General features: G+C 38.9%; 1 protein-coding gene across 5 annotated transcripts in view; it reads right to left on the reverse strand.

Moving 5' to 3' along the window:
* cobl (cordon-bleu WH2 repeat protein) overlaps positions 1-19,373 on the reverse strand; it is a 132,748-nt gene that overhangs the window by 48,015 nt on the left and 65,360 nt on the right. For 3 of the 5 annotated variants that reach the window (XM_052143763.1, XM_052143762.1, XM_052143765.1), the window contains 2 exons: positions 18,641-18,685; positions 11,191-11,282 (listed from right to left, as the gene is read on the reverse strand). In XM_052143763.1, coding sequence (XP_051999723.1) covers positions 11,191-11,282; positions 18,641-18,685 — 137 coding nt within the window. The remainder of the gene's footprint in view (positions 1-11,190; positions 11,283-18,640; positions 18,686-19,373) is intronic. The other 2 variants (XM_052143766.1, XM_052143764.1) reach the window with 2 other exon arrangements.

Here is a 19,373-nt window from a genome sequence, read left to right on the forward strand (position 1 = left end):
AGTCAAATAGACCCATCAAAATACAGCTTGAACACAAATACAGAAAATTACATATGTTGAGAATCAACGTGAGTGCGGGAGGTAGCATAATAATGAGCTTCAACAAGCAAACATTCATTGTGGAAATAAAAAGACTTCTCCATTCACATAGGAGAAAACAAAAAAGGTGGGTCTTTCTCCTCTTATAAATTAGCAAACTATAGGCCACGCAAAATTTCGAAAATGAATAAAGTCTGATAATATATCACACTTGCAAATTCCTTATGGAAGATGCACAAACATGATGTAGATTTCTATAATTTTAGATTTCTATAATTTTATCCAACTGTATTTGCTGATTTGGAATAAAACGTCCCATAAATACTTACCAGTATAAATTGTTAAATCTTATTTATTTATAAATAAAATCGGAGTGATGTGAATCTTAACAGATGTTTAAAGAAAATTTATTAAAAGTAATTATAGTAACGTAAAGAAAATGCAAGATAAATGTAAAGAAAAATAAAGAGAAAATGCAATCATTAATTTATTTTTGTTTTGTAAGCTATTTAATTAATTCAGAGAATAATGCTTTCATATTGCTGACGTGTTACACTTTTCTCCAAGTATTTTCTTCTTATTTATTTATTAAAACATTTTATATAAAATGAAAAGGAGAAAAAACATTGAAAGTGCTTAAGTAGAGTGATAATTGGGCACAAATTTTGCGATGGTGCAAATGGTTTCTTTCGGGTGCGAGAGAGGAGCGGAATATCTCATCTGGCCATCATAGTAGCAGTCACACTATACGGCTACGATGCTAAATTTCAGACACTGCCAGTACTTCATCGGAGGCTGCATCGCAAAGGCTAATAACCGGCTATCTGTGAACATGTCACACTGAACGTTGTAAGATTGTCGATAATGCCCTGTGATGAGCGAAATAATTTAGGATTCCCAAAATTTGTCTCAGACGGCAGAATTGTGGCCAAAATCGTACAGTGTGCACCAGCCTAAAGTCTGAATACCCTGCAAGGAACAACCAAAGGCACCATTCTCTCATCGCACCATTGCAACAAATCAATTCCTTCCCACCAATGTCAAACAAGTTGTTGCAGTGTTACAGGGGTTTATGAAAATTGTGTTCAATAGGTCTTTTACTATTGGGGGGCCTTTAGCCCCACTGTACCCTATGTTAGTAAACTTATTTAAAAAAATATGTTGCATGTGTACACAAACCCCATTTGAAAGGAAAGTATGCAATTTGTGGGAAAGATTCAGTACCCTATGAAGCAGGTGGGGAAGCTAGAGGACAGTTAAATTTGAGAAAATTTGAAATAGTTTTAGGCCAAATTATATTCATAGATGTACAAAAAAAATATTTAAAAAATGGATTAAACGGTCACACATTCTTCCCATAGGGGTAAAAATGTACCTGTTAAGACAACGGAAGGAACAGTTACTTTTAAATTGTTATTTCTCTAAAACAATTATATACAAAAAATGATTTTATTTTTTATTTAGTTTTTATGGTCTTGACAAAGTCACAGCGCTGGGTTCCAGTACCAAAACTATGCAGTATTTATAACACACTATTTAATTTTCCTAAAACAATAGTAGGGAAAACCACAAAAATCTGAGATTAAATACATGATCTGTAATGTAAATTAGGTATAGCCAAATTTTAGTAACAATATTGCACAAGTAGCTATTTTTTTTTTTTGACAACATGGACAATGAGGGTGAGCAATCCATGGTTGACAACACATAATCAGCTATACTGTGCAATAAAAAGAATAAAAACAATACAGTATAATTAATATATATATATATATATATATATATATATATATATATATATATATATATATATATATATATATATATATATATATATATTTACGGAGGCATATTTGTTTTATGGAAACTATAAATGGAATAGTCACATTTAAAATGGGTTTTTCATTTAGCAAGTTTTGACGCAGTTCCAGTTTATGCCACGACCACATCCGATTACAGACAAGAAAGCAGATATACATAATTTTGCCATTGCAATAGATACAGATACACATAATGACAAACAATTACAGACAGCTTACAGAAACATACATTTACACAAAACTGACTATCTGCTGAATAGAATACAGTAGAATAGAATAGTTCAAAACAGAGTAGAATAGCGTAGAAAAGTAAAGAATATATGGCCATTCAAAAGGAAAGAATGTGTATTGGCTTTTCGCAGTAAGTGTTGCTATTTGTGTGCTATGCGTCCCAATACTTACAAATAATATAGTTAACAGGATGCTGACCTTATATAGTATAACAATATTTAATAGACCCTTTATTTGATTAATTTTGTTTATAAAAATAAAACATTAACTATTTGGAATAAAATTAATTAATTAAAATAGATTACCCTTAATTATACAGTATAACAAAATAAATAAATAAATGCCATTGTTTCCTGAAAATAATCCATATGTATTACTTTGCAATTCATCAGTTTAACATAGTATATTCCGGTCTAATATATGTTTGTGTGTGTTTTGTGTGTGTGTGTGTTTGTGTGTGAGTTTAACAGTAGATCTGCAGTGTAAGGGGCAATGGAACCAGAGTTCAGACCTCAGAGGAGGCAGGTAAGGCAGAAGGCCACTGTAAGTTCAGAGCAGCAGAGCTCCAAGATGCTGAAAGCCATTTAAAGGGCAACAGGTTTAACAGAAGACAGCAAATCAATAACATTTGGGCTGGAAATGTCACAACAGCTCCTGGAGAGTGGTAGAGTTCAGAGGGTTTTTGCCCCGACCGTGACACCGAGTTTACACCCCATTTAACAGCTGTTTAGAACAGAGAGTTAACTGGGAGGAACTCAAGTTATACAGTACATCACAGCAACTGTGTTGTGAGATAACTGGTATTTAGCAGCAAATCAATAACATTTGTATCTAATAAATCCTGACTTGTTATGCATCTCTTAAAGATCTCTTAATATTGAAGAAGTTATTCTCTTGTGCCAAATTTCTCAATATCTACAAGAATTAGCATTATTTGCAGTTATACTTTGTGTAATTATTTAGAAACAGACCTGTAGGACGAGCGAAGGAGGGTGAGAAGAATTTTCAATAAAGAATGGGGACACCAGAACAATGTGCATTTGAATAAATAATACAATTATATTTCATTTTCTTTGTGTTTTATAAAGCATTTATGAGCAAGATTTGGAAGTACATATACAGTATAGATTTTTAGAGAGCCTGATAAAAACAATATTAGTTTTATCCCAGCCTTGTAAATGCCAATTCAATTAATTAATTTTCATTTAAACTGAGGTAGCAATGATGCAAAGTTGTAATGTGAATTAAAGTAAAATTTAAATGAAATAAAAAGAAATTCATGAAAATAAATTGAATATAAATAAATTAATATCTGCTGCATGTGTAGTTTTTAATGGACTGTGGAATTTTTTAATTCAAGTTTATTATGAGTAAATTAAAATTAGTTTTGAAAGCTGTGCTAATACGTTTGAAAGTATTAGTTTACAGGTATGTTTAACCAGTTGAGAAACGTCTCAGTTACTGATGTAACCTCCGTTCCCTGATGGAGGGAACGAGACAGTGTGTCGATGAGTTGACAGAAGAGGTCGCTCCTGTGGAGCCCAGACATCTCTGATTTTGAGAAAAGACCAATGGAAATTGGCGAATGGAATTTGCAAGCCACTCCCCCGGACATATGGGTATAAAAGGAGTGACGCTGCAAACACACATCAGGTATCGCACTGAGGAACCGAGCCAAAGACCTGACCATTTCAGCGGTTGGTTCAGTGTTGTGGCAGGAGGGAAACAACGTCTCGTTCCCTCCATCAGGGAACGGAGGTTACTTCAGTAACCGAGACGTTCCCTATCTGTCATTCACTCGACATGGTGTCGATGAGTTGACACTAGGCGTCCCAATGGAAAATGGCACAAGAGCTGAACCAAGTTACGCAGACTGGCGGTGCGAGACGAACAGACCTCTGTGTGCCTCGTAGCCAGCGCAGCAAGCTGTCGCATAACTACCCCCAACAAACTGGCAGGCATAAAGCGGTCCCCTGCACCTAGGGGAACGGCTAACTTCTCAGAAGTATAAGGACTGGCTAGCCCAGCCATGGCCTTTTCTCTATTGTTCTCCCCAAAAAGGAACTAAATAGTTCGGCTGGGGGCCAAATATATGGTCCAAGCTGGGGAGGACACCGCGGAAACTACACCCGGCCCCGAGGGGGGGGGTTAGGTGGAATACAACACATGGTCTTGCCGGTTAGGAGTGGAAGCACATTGTGCAGAGCAGCGTCGTGGTAGGTCCTACACAAGGGGGGAGCAGTTACTACAAACACGGCGACCAAGGACAGAGGGCCCTCTGCCCAAGGAAGACGCGGTTTACCGGGAGGGAAACCATTTTGCGGAATATACATCACACGGGGTTGCCTAGGGGACAACGTCAAAGACTTGACGGCCGCTAGGCTAGGGAGGAAGAATGTCCAGGGTTCACACTTCTTGCGAACGCAACTGGGGAAAGAGCGCACATCTTCGCCTCAAGGGAAGGGAAAGGGGCTATACGCAAGCGATACACCCTGCTAGCTGACCTGAACTTACCTGTTTGTGTCACCTGATAACACACGGGACGAAACTGGCTCAACCCTGAGGTTATAGAACCTTGCAAAGGTGTAAGGTGTTGCCCAGCCCGCGGCTCTACATATGTCTGCTAGAGAGGCGCCGTGGGACAACGCCCAAGAATCCGCAACACCCCTGGTAGAAGGGGCTCATAGGCCAGCAGGGGGCGGCACATGCAGGGCGTGGTATGCCATAGTAATAGCATCGACGACCCTGCAGTGGGCGATCCTCTGTTTGGAGACAGCGCTTCCCTTCCACTGTCCACCGAAGCAGACAAAGAGCACAGCAGCGCCAAGGCTGGGTCTGCCTCCTCCTGGGGCAGCGCTTGCAGGTTCACCACCTGATCCCTGAAAGGGGTCATGGGAACCTTGGGCACATAGCCCGGTTGGGTCTCAGGATGACATGAGAGTAAGCTGGACCGAACTCTAGGCACAGTTCACTGACAGAGAACGCCTGCAGGTCCCCTACCCTCTTGATGGAGGTGAGCGCCGTCAGGTGGGCGGTCTTCAGAGAGAGCACCTTTAGCTCTGCTGACTCAAGGGGCTTGAAGGGAGCTCCCTGAAGGACCACGGAGAGGTCCCACGAGGGAACGAGGCACGACCTGGGGGGGTTTAACCTCCTTGCGCCTCTCAGGAACCTGATGATCAAATCATGCTTCCCTAAATACTTACCGTCCACTGCATCGTGATGTGCCAATATGGCGGCTACATACACTTTCAAGGTGGAGGGGGACTGCCGTCCCTCCAACTTTTCCTGCAGAAAGGAAAGCACTGATCCAACTGTGCATCTCTGGGGGTCTTCACCTCGGGAAGAACACCACTGAGCAAACAGGCGCCATTTCAGGCCGTAACGGCGCCTCGTTGAGGGGGCCTTCGTCTGAGTGATCGTGTCTACCACCGCGGGTGGTAGGCCACCTAAGTCTTCCACGTCCCATTCAAGGGCCACACATGGAGATTCCAGAGTTCCAGTCACGGGTGCCAGACGGTGCCCCGTCCCTGAGAAAGAAGGTCCTTCCCCAGGGGCCAACTGTGTGCCAAGGCATCTGTGTCGAGGGGAGCCTCGGTCAGAGAGTAACATAGTGGGCAATGGGAGGATTCTGGGGAAGTGAACAGGTCTACCTGTGCTTGGTCGAATCGACTCCAGATCAGCTGGAATGCCCGTAGGAATGCTAGGTCTCACCAGGGGCTGAGAAAGCGGCAACAAACCTGCGTGACAAGGACGTGGTGTGTGCCGTGGCGCCATGCTCGTCTCTAGACTCGGGTCTGTAGCCAGTGCTGAAGTGGTCTCATATGCACCAACCCAAGTGGTGTGACAGTCACTGAGGATGCCATATGCCTCTGAAAGGATTTTAGTGGGACCAACGTGTTCAGTCTGAACGAATGCAGACAGCTCAGCACTGACTGCACGGACTCCATACTGAGAAAATGTCAAAATTGTATTATCATTAAAACCGTGCGTGATTATCATCATTTGTAAAACTTGGCGGAAGGCAATGATAGCGCTCGGGAGAATTTCCAACCTTCCAAGAAGACTAAATCAGAAGTGTGGTCATATTTAGGATTTTATAAGAATGCTGAGGGAAAATTAGTAGAAGATGGTAACCCTGTCTGCAGAGCTTGCAGCATCAGTGGCCAGCTACATCAGCAAGTGCATTGATGACGTCACTCTCTCCAAGACCACCATGCTCCGACCAGAAACCGGGGATGACTGCTAAGGTGCGTGAGCTGCTGAGGACTCAAAACTCAGCCTTTAGAGCAGGCGACAAGGCGGCCCAAAGAAGAGCGAGGGCCAAACTGTCCTGGGCCATCAGAGGTAAAGCGTGCACATGTGGCAAGGCATCCAGGCCATCACCAATTACAGGACAATATCACCAGCCTGTGACAGTGATGCATCACTTACAGATGCGCTGAATGACTTCTACACTCGGTTTGAGATGCAGAATGACATGGCAGCGTGAAAGACCACCCCTCCTCCCAACGACCAGGCTCTATGTCTTACCATAGCTGATGTGAGGAAAACTCTATGCAGAGTCAACCCACAGAAGGCTGCTGGACCAGACAACATTTCTGGCAGAGAGATCAGAGGATCTGCAGACCAGCTGGCAGATGTTCTTACTGACATCTTCAACATCTCCCTGAGCAACGCCGTCATTCCAACATACTTCAAGGCCACCACTATTGTCCACGTGCCAAAGAAGTCTTCAGTGTCCTGCCTCAATGACTACCGTCCCATTGCAATCACACCCATCATCATCAAGTGCTTCGAGAGGCATGTCATGAGGCACATCAAGACCCAGCTGCCCCCCTCACTGGACCCCCTGCAGTTCGTGTATCGTCCCTACCACTCAACAGACGACGCCATCGCCCCCACACTCCATCTGGCCCTCACCCACCTGGACAAAAAGAAAACGTACGTTTGAATGCTGTTCATAGACTTCAGTTCAGCATTCAACACAATCATTCCTCAGCACCTGATTGGAAAGCTGAACCTGCTGGGCCTGAACACCTAGCTCTGAAAATGGATCCTGGACTTCCTGACTGGGAGACCTCAGTCATTCCAGATCGGGAACAGCATCTCCACCACAACCACACTGAGCACTGGGCCCCCCTAGGGCTGTGCGCTCAGTCCACTTCTGTTCACTCCGCTGACTCACAACTGTGCAGCAATGCACAGCTCAAATCACATCATCAAGTTTGCCGATGATACGACCGTGGTGGGTCTCATCAGCAAGAAGGACGAGTCAGCATACAGAGGTGCAGCAGCTAACGGACTGGTGCATAGCCAACAACCTGTCTCTGAACGTGGACAAAACAAAAGAGATGGTTGTTGAAATCAGGAGAGCACGGAGAGACTACTCTCCAATGAACATCGACGGCTCCTCAGTGGAGATCGTCAAGAGCACCAAATTCCTTGGTGTTCACCTGGCAGAGAACCTCACCTGGTCCCTCAATACCAGCTCCATTACCAAGAAAGCCAAACAGCATCTCTACTTTCTGTGAAGTCTGAGAAAAGCACATCTCCCATGCCCCATCCTCACCACATTCTACAGAAGGACTATCGAGAGCATTGTGACCAGCTGCATCAATGCCTGGTTTGGAAATGGCACCATTTCAGATCGCAAGACCCTGCAGAGGATTGTGAGGACAGCTGAGAAAATCATAGGGGTCTCTCTTCCCTCCATCATAGGCATTTACACCACGCTGCATCCGCAAATCCACCAGCATTGTGTATGACCCCATGAACCCCTCACACAAATTCTTCACCCTCCTGCCATCTGGCAAAAGGTACAGAAGTGTTCGGGCCCTCACTGCCAGACTGTGTAAAAGTCCCTTCTCCCAAGCCATCAGACTCCTCAATAACATTGGATGTATGTCCTATTGCTTTCATTAAACTACACAACCTCTCTGCAAAAAGTTCTGTGTATCTCCCTCTTTTTTTCAATCCTTTCTCTGCCTTCAGAATAGAATGTTCAAAGTAGGAATGCTATTAACGATCAGTTACTGCAGTGTGTTAAAAATGCTTCTTGGATCAGTCTATGATGATATTCTAAATAGCATGCACCTGAACTTCTGTAATTGTGTAACAGCACCCAGAGCAGGGAAGAGTCTTGCATAAATCCTTTTCTGAATTTGAGAAGACGGTGTGTCATGGAAGTGTAGAGCTAGTTGAAGCTTAAAGCTGTATTTAAATGGTTACATATATTTTTTCTTAAAGTGTTTTATTTATTTATTAATTTCAAGCACTGCTTATAATTTATATTAGTTTTATTTATTGTACTTTTGAATTTTATCACCTTTTATGTTTTGCAAATAAAAAGAATGTTTATAAAAAGAAAATAAAGGCATTAGGCTGTTTGGAATGGTGAACAGAGAAAATAACTGGCACATTAAAGATGAATTATGGATGCCCAGCTGTTATGCGCATGAGTGTGCTCAGGAACACAATATGTTCCTCAGAGTCGAGGTAGGAGATGGTCGGAGCAATACGGGTGTGGATATAACCTGGTAGGTCAGTGTGTGTGTGTGTGTGTGTGTGCGTGTGTGTGTGTGTGTGTGTGTGCGTGTGTGTGTGTAGTTGCTGGAGGGTTGATATCACAAAAGGGTCATCTGAGGAGCAGGTGATAAGCACCAGCAGAGATACGCACTGAGCAAGACAGCCAAACAGTCACATGCACTTGTAACAAGTCATCCAACACAGATGTTGTTTGAATAGCTTTAGTAAATAATTTCATTTGAATAGGAAAAGATAATATAGTGATAGAGACTTGCAAGAAAAAAGCAAAACTTATGTAGATATGTTTTAATCACATAAAAAGTGATCAAAAGTCAAACTGTAACATCTAGTTCAAACATGCTGTTTGTGCTTAGAGAGAACTCACTGCATAGCCTTAGTAATTACTGACATCTAGTGGTGACAAAAAAAAATGATAATTCTTATAACAAGTAATTTCAGTGTGCATGGTCAACTGAGACCTAAATATCTTTATTTATGTTTATGATTTATGTTTGTGAAAACCCCCAAAAATCACTCAGTTTTATTTGTACATAAAGGTGCAATATATAAAAAATGTCATGTAATATTAAATTTTTTTTTTTACCAATGTGTGAACAGCATGGAATGCAACTTAAAAAATGTGCCCTTCCCAGACTTCCTACATAACTTGGTTTTACAGAAAATATATATAAAATCTATTATTAGAAAACAATAGTGCATCGAATGACAGTTGTGATGGAATCACAACAATATTGAATTGTGTCAACATATTTATAAATGTACAGTCTATTTTATAAACAGCTGTCATCATCCACCAAATTTAGCTAACAGCTATTGATAAAGCTGGCTAGCTAGCTAACGATGACATAGGCTATCATATAAATGCAGTCAATGTATCATGCAAAGAAAAGTGATTACTTCAATCTACAGTCTCGCATAGTCAGAACTATATCCACACTTTGTTTTAGCCCTGTTCCAGCACTGGAGTCAACTATAATACACAGTCTCAAAGTTTGTAATAACACACTCATAACTGTGTAATTTTAATTATGCTCCCTCATCTGTCAGCATGATGCCGGTGAATCAAATTCAGTCTCTTTGTACGTTATCTCAATGTTTTGGATGCTCGCTTCCCTATGGAGTGTGTGCGTGCGATCACGAGCAACAGGCAGCTGGCTGCAGTTCACTTAACGGCCACAGGTGTCATTACTAACAAGGTTTTCTAAATCTTACACACCGCACCTTTAAGGTACGAGGCCGTGCTACTGTGAATATAATCACAACTAAAGGATGCTGTTTGGCATGACATGCAGCAAAGTAACTGAAAACCCTTCAGTCATTGATGTATCCAAAATACAGTATGGATTTGAGTGCATTGTTGCATTTATAAACACAATATCAAATATAAAACTTTTACTATTTTATGAAAATAATAAAAACACAAATTATCAATAAAAGGCTATTTAATAAACAAATATAAAAATACAGTAAATTAAATGCCATCCTTCAACTTGAAGATACACACCCTGGCGTAATAATAGTTGGTCCTTATGGTGCTGCACAGTCACGTACATATTAGCGAGGTAAATAGGTGTTTCTATGTTACTATATTGTCATTTATTTGTTACAATATTGCATTGTTTTTTTTTAGCACAGTTGGAATGTCATCTTGAAAAATCAGCATGCAGAATCAGTATACACAGTATATCGTAGCAGTCTGATGAAAAACACATATCTACAAAATACAAATTTTCAAGAGCATGGAAAAACCTTCTCATACACAATCTAACAATATACTTGCAAAACAGACAGCCTAATTAAACATCTTTTCATTGGTCATTTTGATGCACAATTCAGACAGTAGGAACACGTCATTCAGCGCATTCTGTCTATGGTAAAATGTCAAAATTGCCAAAAGTGGAGATACAGGTTTTTCATCGGAAAGCGACGAGATAAACATATTATATATATAAATATATAAATTAATAAACTATTTAAAAATAATATAATTAAGAAAAAGATTGTTCATTGGTGTAATAGACCTATCTCCAATCAAACTGTCCAGAAAAGTGTATGGTAGTATTTGATTTTGAAACATTCTGAAAAGAACAAACAATTGAAATCTCTAAATGAATAATCGGACACTAAATTTGTGTAAAGAGTGAAAACTAAATGACAGACGGAGAGATGGGAGTGCATTAGTAAATGACGGTGGAGTTTATGGGTTAGTACTTACATAAATGTTAGTGTCTGCATTGTCAACAACACTATCATCATCAAGACTGTCCATGTCCTCAGAAGACTGATCTCCAGTCTGAAATAGGAATGTAATACTAGCACGGTAGACAGACATGCAGTCCAGGGTCTAAACACTGCAATGTACATGTACTGTATGTTTAAATACAATTTCGTAAGCTATTCAATTCTAATAATTCGCATTCCTTCCAGTTTCAATGTTTGTTGGTCTACATCTCAGACAATATTTTCAGTGTGTTTGTTTTTAATAAATAAACATATGAATGAATGAGTGTGTGAGTTTGAGTGCACTTTGTGCATGTGTGAGCATCTGTTCTACCTTTGATTTTCTTCGTTTAAACTTGAGGAACCCCAGCAGACCTCTCTTCTCTGATCCACTAAGGCTCTGGCTGTTAGAGTGAAGTGATTCTGCTGAAAGAGAAACATATTCATTCAGCATCTTATAGGAACATACAGGTGAAGCTGTTAGTCTAGCATTGAGTCAAAAAATCCAATATTTGTTAAATATGAGGGGTTAATTGCTGGCTAGTGAGAATCCAGGGTATTGACTAGATTTGCAAAAACAGCAAAAGACAGCAAAAGAATATTGTTCAAGTTTTTGGAAAGATTAGAGGTTCTATTTTCGTTCTTATCCAGTATACGTGAGAGCGCTTATTCTATTTATGATCTAATTTATATTGGTATTTTTTTATGTTACTGCAAAAGGGGCCGGTGGAAGAAGTTTGACAGAGTAAAATGTTTAAAAAAAAAAAAAAAAAAAAAAAAAAGCTAAATCGATATTAAGTGTTACCACATTTGCCTTCGAAACAGCACCAATTCTCCTAGGTACAACTGGATACATTTTCTCTTGGTTGTTGGCAGATATGATGTTCCAAGCTTCTTGGAGAACTAACCACAGTTATTTTATTTATTTAGGCTCAATTGCTTCTGTCTCTTCATGTAATCCCAGACTGACACGATGTTCAGTGGGGGGGTCTGTGGGGGCCAAGACATCTGTTGCAGTGCTCCCTGATATTCTATTCTATTCGCAAAAGTAATGTTTGGGAGTCTAAAATGTATATTTCCTATTGACACACTAAAGCTGAAGATATATTAAGACAAATGATTGTGTGAAAAATCTTATGTGCCTAAGACTTTTGCACAGTACTGTATATTTCTATTCTTCCAATTCATTGCATACAGTCATACATGTGCTGTCTTTGTTTATATCACTGGTGCTTGACATGGAATGGACTGTATAATAGGACGGAGACGGTGCTGGAGAAAAACTCGATTAGTGCCTTAAGTGGGAGATTTCACCAGACCCATTTGCGCCTAAACTTAGGTCATGGGTCGGGAACCTAAGGCTCGCGAGCCACAAGTGCAGGGGTGGGCAACTATTTTGGTAAAGGGGCCACATCGGGCTTTAAGTAGTGCATAGTGGGCCACATTATATTTCTTTTGAGATGCAACGTTCTGCATTGATTTAGTTTTTGTTACTTTTAAGCCCAGAAATAGTTGTGTACTTTATTTTCTGAAGTGTATCTGTGACTAATGGGACTATTCTGCAATTGCCTCAAATACTGTATTGCTCTACTGCTAATTGTATTGCTGATTATATTTTTAAGACCAGATGAAAGAAAAGCCGCTGACGCACGTCTGATTTGATGTGTGCGGAGTGAGCTCTGAGTACAATGAAAGCGCTTCTCCAACACACAAACATTCATAGAGTTCTGGGACTCGTTTCCCAATAACTATTGATCTTCGCTGGTAAGAGAATTTTCTACAAGCGATTTTATGAACGTTCGTTATGTTTTATGTGCAACCAGGGTGTGATATAACACCCGCAAAATGTGACGAGACTCAATCCAGTTTGTGAGCTCCTCTCCAAATGCATTTCAAGCACGAGTAATTTTGCTCATCTACCAGCAAAATGTGTTTCGGAATAACACATGTCAAGAAATGCTGACGTATTTGAAGAAACACACTTTATTATATTTTTAAGAACACACAAAAGAAAAGCCATCAATGCTTGTGTCTGATTCACTGTTCAGAGGTGTGCAATGGGACAGTCTCATGAAACAAGCGTATGTAAAGAGTTATCACTCCTTTTTCTCTGTAAACTGAAAACTGATTGGAAGAATAATGTAGTCTATGAGAATGCTGCAAATGATCTCCGATCATCTCGAGAGGTACTGTGAGTTTAGTTTGCTCTTACACATTGTGAACGCAACTCCATATGTTCAGTAATATATACAGGTATCTTTCTATTAAAGAAACAAAGACGAAAGTGATACAAGACAAGTTCACCTTGAACCTAAAATTGAGTTCTATTTTTTTCCTTTAGGCAGCATAAATATGACCAAAATGGAATACAAACACATTCGATAAGAACACACATTTGGCAGCATTGTTTGGGAACACAATAATTTTTTAGGTATATTTATTATGATGATTATTATAATTATCTTTACATTTCTAATTGTCTTTAGTTCTTAAGTTGGAGACAATAAATGTTTGGATTTGGGGAGGTGGTTATATATAAGATTTTTTCATCACTTCATTATTTATATTGCTTTTTCTTTTCGTTTAAAGTGCAATTTGAATTTAGAAATGTCTTTTGTTCAAGTTTTTCGTGTTTCAATAAATGTATTTACTTTTAAAGCAAAATCAATAAAGCAAAAATATTCACCAACCTTGGGGATTGACCATTTAATCGGATATTGATATTTTAAATGTGATTATAATTCAAATGTTTTTTACATATCGCCCAGCCCTAAAAGTAATTTTATGGAGACCCGCACAAACACGTGTACTCAATTCCATATTGCAACATGTTCCAACATGTTGCAATATGGAATTGCAACAAATTTGCATATTTGTTTGTTTTTGAGTAGTCTATGGGCAATATAAACATTGTATTTTATTGAAAAACTTAGTAAAATAGTAAATTATTAGTTTGTAGTATGGCTCTTTCGAAAAAATGCATCAACCAAAAGTTAAAAAATTGTCTCCTTAGTGAAAAAAGGTTCCCAACCCCTGACTTAGGGCATGCTTGCATAAAAATATGAAAACTACATTACAATGCCCATTGACTTTGCGCTTATGACTTAAGGCATTGTCCTGCATGTAACACTTGTGCTCTTAAAATAGGGCCCTAGGTTTTTAGGCTTTGGATCTGTGTAAATGAAATGCTGCATCAGCACCACTTTGCTATTGTCATGACACTTAGCACGTTATTTATTTTTGGCAAGATTTTTTTTCTGTCGGCTGCAAAATCTAATCAAAACAGTCACTGTTGAGTGTATAGATGTTCACATATGAATGTTTCTTCAACTTTATATAGTGTTGGCTGCAAAAAAGAATCAAAACAGTCACTGTTGAGTGTATAGATGTTCACATAATATGTTTCTTCAACTTTATATAGTGTCATACAGCAGGATAAAGTACATAAGATTGCCTTTTTTCCATGTTTATAACAAAATGTTTTGTATAAAAATAATATATATATATATATATATATATATATATATATATATATTTTTTTTTATCCTAATCCATTGAACTTCATATTTTACCACCAAACATGGAAATTTACCAAAAGTATTAATGTACAGTTTATATATACAGTTGAAGTCAGAAGTTTACATACACTTAAGTTGAAGTCATTAAATATAATTTTTTAACCACTCCACAAGTTTAATATTAGCAAACTATAGTTTTGGAAAGTCATTTAGGACATCCAATTGTTTACAGACAGATTGTTTCACTTTTAATTGACTATATCAATATTCCAGTGGGTCAGAAGTTTACAAACACCAAGTTAACTGTGCCTTTAAGCAGCTTGGAAAATTCCAGAAAATTATGTCAAGCCTTTATGCAATTAGCCAATTAGCTTCTGATAGGCTAATTGGCTAATTGGAGGTGTATCTGTGGATGTAGTTTAAGGCATACCTTCAAAATCAGTACCTCTTTTCTTGACATAATGGGAAAATCAAAAGAAATCAGCCAAGACCTCAGAAAAAAATTGTGGACCTCCACAAGTCTGGTTCATCCTTGGGAGCAATTTCCAAATGCCTGAAGGCACCAAGTTCATCTGTACAAACAACTGTACACAAGAATAAACACCATGGGACCACGCAGCCATTATACCACTCAGGAAGGAGATGCATTCTGTCTTCTAGAGATGAATGTAGTTTGGTGTAAAAAGTGCAAATCAATCTCAGAACAACAGCAAATTACCTTGTGAAGATGCTGGAGGAAACAGGTAGACCAGTATCTATGTCCACAGTAAAACAAGTCCTGTATCGACATAACCTGAAAGGCTGCTCAGCAAGGAACAATCCACTGCTTCAAAACCACCATAAAAAAATTACAAAATTTGCAAGTGCACATGGGGAAAAAGATCTTTCCTTTGGTCTGATGAAACTTAAATTGAACTGTTTGGCCATAATGACCATCGCTATGTTTGGGAAAAAGGTGAGGCTTGCAAGCCGAAGAACACCATCCCAACTGTGAAGCATGGGGGTGGCAGTATCAACCCAACATCTCAAGACATCAGCCAGGAAGTTAAAGCTCAGTCGCAAATGGGTCTTCCAAATGGACAATGACCCCAAGCATACCTCCAAAGTTGTGACAACATGGCATAAGTACAACAAAGTCAAGGTATTGGAGTGGTCATCACAAAGCCCTGATCCAAATCCGATAGCACATTTTTCAGCAGAACTGAAAAAGGAAGGCTACCCAAAATGTTTGACCCAAAACAACTGAAAGGCAATGGTACCAAAAACTAACAACGTCTATGTAAAATTCGGACCCACTGGGAATGTCATTAAAGATATAAAAGCTGAAATAAGTAATTCTCTCTACTATTATTCTGACTTTTCTTAAACTAAATTAGTAATCCTAATTGACCAGCGAATATGAATATGAATATATATACAGTGAGGAAAATAAGTATTTGAACACCCTGCTATTTTGCAAGTTCTCCCACTTGGAAATCATGGAGGGGTCTGAAATTGTCATCGTAGGTGCATGTCCACTGTGAGAGACATAATCTAAAAAAAAAAATCCAGAAATCACAATATATGATTTTTTAACTATTTATTTTTATGATACAGCTGCAAATAAGTATTTGAACACCTGAGAAAATCAATGTTAATATTTGGTACAGTAGCCTTTGTTTGCAATTACAGAGGTCAAACGTTTCCTGTAGTTTTTCACCAGGTTTGCACACACTGCAGGAGGGATTTTGGCCCACTCCTCCACACAGATCTTCTCTAGATCAGTCAGGTTTCTGGGCTGTCGCTGAGAAACACGGAGTTTGCGCTCCCTCCAAAGATTCTCTATTGGGTTTAGGTCTGGAGACTGGCTAGGCCACGCCAGAACCTTGATATGCTTCTTATAGAGCCACTCCTTGGTTATCCTGGCTGTGTGCTTCGGGTCATTGTCATGTTGGAAGACCCAGCCTCGACCCATCTACAATGCTCTAACTGAGGGAAGGAGGTTGTTCCCCAAAATCTCGCAATACATGGCCCCGGTCATCCTCTCCTTAATACAGTGCAGTTGCCCTGTCCCATGTGCAGAAAAACACCCCCAAAGCATGATGGTACCACCCCCATGCTTCACAGTAGGGGTGGTGTTCTTGGGATGGTACTCATCATTCTTCTTCCTCCAAACACGGTTAGTGGAATTATGACCAAAAAGTTCTATTTTTGTCTCATCTGACCACATGACTTTCTCCCATGACTCCTCTGGATCATCCAAATGGTCATTGGCAAACTTAAGACGGGCCTTGACATGTGCTGGTTTAAGCAGGGGAACCTTCCGTGCCATGCATGATTTCAAACCATGACGTCTTAGTGTATTACCAACAGTAAACTTGGAAACGGTGGTCCCAGCTCTTTTCAGGTCATTGACCAGCTCCTCCCGTGTAGGTCTGGGCTGATTTCTCACCTTTCTTATGATCATTGAGACCCCACGAGGTGAGATCTTGCATGGAGCCCCAGTCCGAGGGAGATTGACAGTCATGTTTAGCTTCTTCCATTTTCTAATGATTGCTCCAACAGTGGACCTTTTTTCACCAAGCTGCTTGGCAATTTCCCTGTAGCCCTTTCCAGCCTTGTGGAGGTGTACAATTTTGTCTCTAGTGTCTTTGGACAGCTCTTTGGTCTTGGCCATGTTAGTAGTTGGATTCTTACTGATTGTATGGGGTGGACAGGTGTCTTTATGCAGCTATCGACCTCAAACAAGTGCATATAATTTAGGATAATAAATGGAGTGGAGGTGGACATTTTAAAGGCAGACTAACAGGTCTTTGAGGGTCAGAATTCTAGCTGATAGACAGGTGTTCAAATACTTATTTGCAGCTGTATCATACAAATAAATAGTTAAAAAATCATATATTGTGATTTCTGGATTTTTTTTTTTAGATTATGTCTCTCACAGTGGACATGCACCTACGATGACAATTTCAGACCCCTCTATGATTTCCAAGTGGGAGAACTTGCAAAATAGCAGGGTGTTCAAATACTTATTTTCCTCACTGTATATATATATATAAATAATTTTTAGTTATTTTTTACTTTGGGCAATTCAATGTCTCAGTGGTTGATTTTTATTAAAACTAACAGATTTCAACTTTTTTTTTTTTTTTGTTATAGGAAGGTCACATTAAAACTGGCTTTTATATCACTTGAATATGTTTTGGGACATAATTTCCAATAAAGATGTAAATAGTATGCAAAAAAAAAAAAAAGTGTAAAAATACAATTTAATTGTGTGTATTTAGGATACATAAAATGTTAGCAATGAAATAAGCATTATCAAGACAAAGGAATAAAAAGGTAATTTCCTTCACCGTAATTTATAATTAAACACAATATAGAATTTGAGATGTGGTGGAAATTTTCATACATTTCTGAAAAAATGACAACAATGACATAGATGTCCTTTGATGCATGTATCTACACTGTTGCACATTGTTAGTAGACACATTTTATATAGAGTGTGTTGATTAAGTATTTCAGACTGAATTAACTGCAGTAGTAATTTATTAGGGTACAGGGTTTAGAACAAACCCTAACTAGAATGTTTGATGGATATAAATGCAGAGCTGCTTTAAAGTCCCATAAATAATGCTTTCCCATCATGCATGACAAGACACCCGAACACTTCAATAAACGTCCACATTATGGCCAGTTCATTAAAAACTACAAAAATAGTTTAAATAAGACATTTTAGTGTTTGCATTGAGGCATTAACAAAAATAGCTTAATATATTGTAGGTACTTAATACAAACTAAATTATTATGCTGTCTATATAACTAAAGGAATCATGTGAAGTGTTTATAAAGACTTTAGTCTAAATGTAAAGTTATATTCTGTAGCAACAAGCTATAATGCAGTACAAAGTTCTGACATAAGATGGCGCTACACTTCTGCAATTCTATAAAGCCACTACATCTATACAATTGGGTAGACTACTTAAGTAAACTATATCGAAAGCACCCTGACACAGGGACAAAACTGGCAAAACATTTTGCAAGTTTATTCTAAATGCAGTATAAAGAAAAAAAAAACATAAGCATCAAACTTGCAATATACATGGGAGTAAAACATAAGTCATACACACGGCATGTCTTATGTTTAATTTAACCTAAATTATTTTAGCATAAAAGCTCACACATGCTCTATGATATATAGCAGAGTTAAATCAAACTCATAGCACATTCAAGGCAGTTGAACTACACATAAAACGCCACTGTGAGTTATCTACACAGCATCAGTACCTGAGTAGTTCAGGGCAAGTGTCAAAGCCATTTTAGGCTGCAGAACTGAAAACAATGAAACCATGATCACAAATATGAGCAAACAGGGAGGTGTTTATGCTTGGCTTCCACCCTGAGAGTACAACACTAGACAGTGAAGGACTCTCAGCTTTAACAGTGAAATGTCACAGGCTCTTAGTACCTCTAGTTTCTGTGTATGAGTTTGTTATGTAAAACAACACTGGCTAAATGTATAATCTCTCTTTACAGTGACAGACAAAATGGTACCATGTGTGATACCTTTGAAGAAGTATTTTTTAACGAGAAGAGTTGGACTTGCAAATAAAATATGCATGACTAAAATGGAAACTTCAACTAAAGTAGTGGTTCTCAACTGGTTCTGCTTAAGGAACCAGATGTAACCTAGTATCAAAATTGTTTATTGTACAAAAGTAAACAAAACAATGTTTTATTGTTATATAGGCTTTATTTTGCCTTTTAAAAGTTAATAAACCTACTTATCATTGTTTTTCCCTGCTGTATCTATGAGAACAAACTACTGATCAATGTTTGGGTAGCAATTAACTAGTTGAGAACCACTGATTTAAACGGCTTACTTAAAATGGGAGTTGCCTACTTTGCTTTTAATTTACAGATGAATCATACATCTAATATTTTGGCTACTTGTAAGAGAGATAGATGTAAGAGAACAGACTGTACAGATAGGCTAAGTGACTACAAAAGTGGCAAATAC

This window comes from Xyrauchen texanus, chromosome 15 (assembly GCF_025860055.1).
Source record: "Xyrauchen texanus isolate HMW12.3.18 chromosome 15, RBS_HiC_50CHRs, whole genome shotgun sequence".
NCBI classification, from domain to species: domain Eukaryota; kingdom Metazoa; phylum Chordata; class Actinopteri; order Cypriniformes; family Catostomidae; genus Xyrauchen; species Xyrauchen texanus.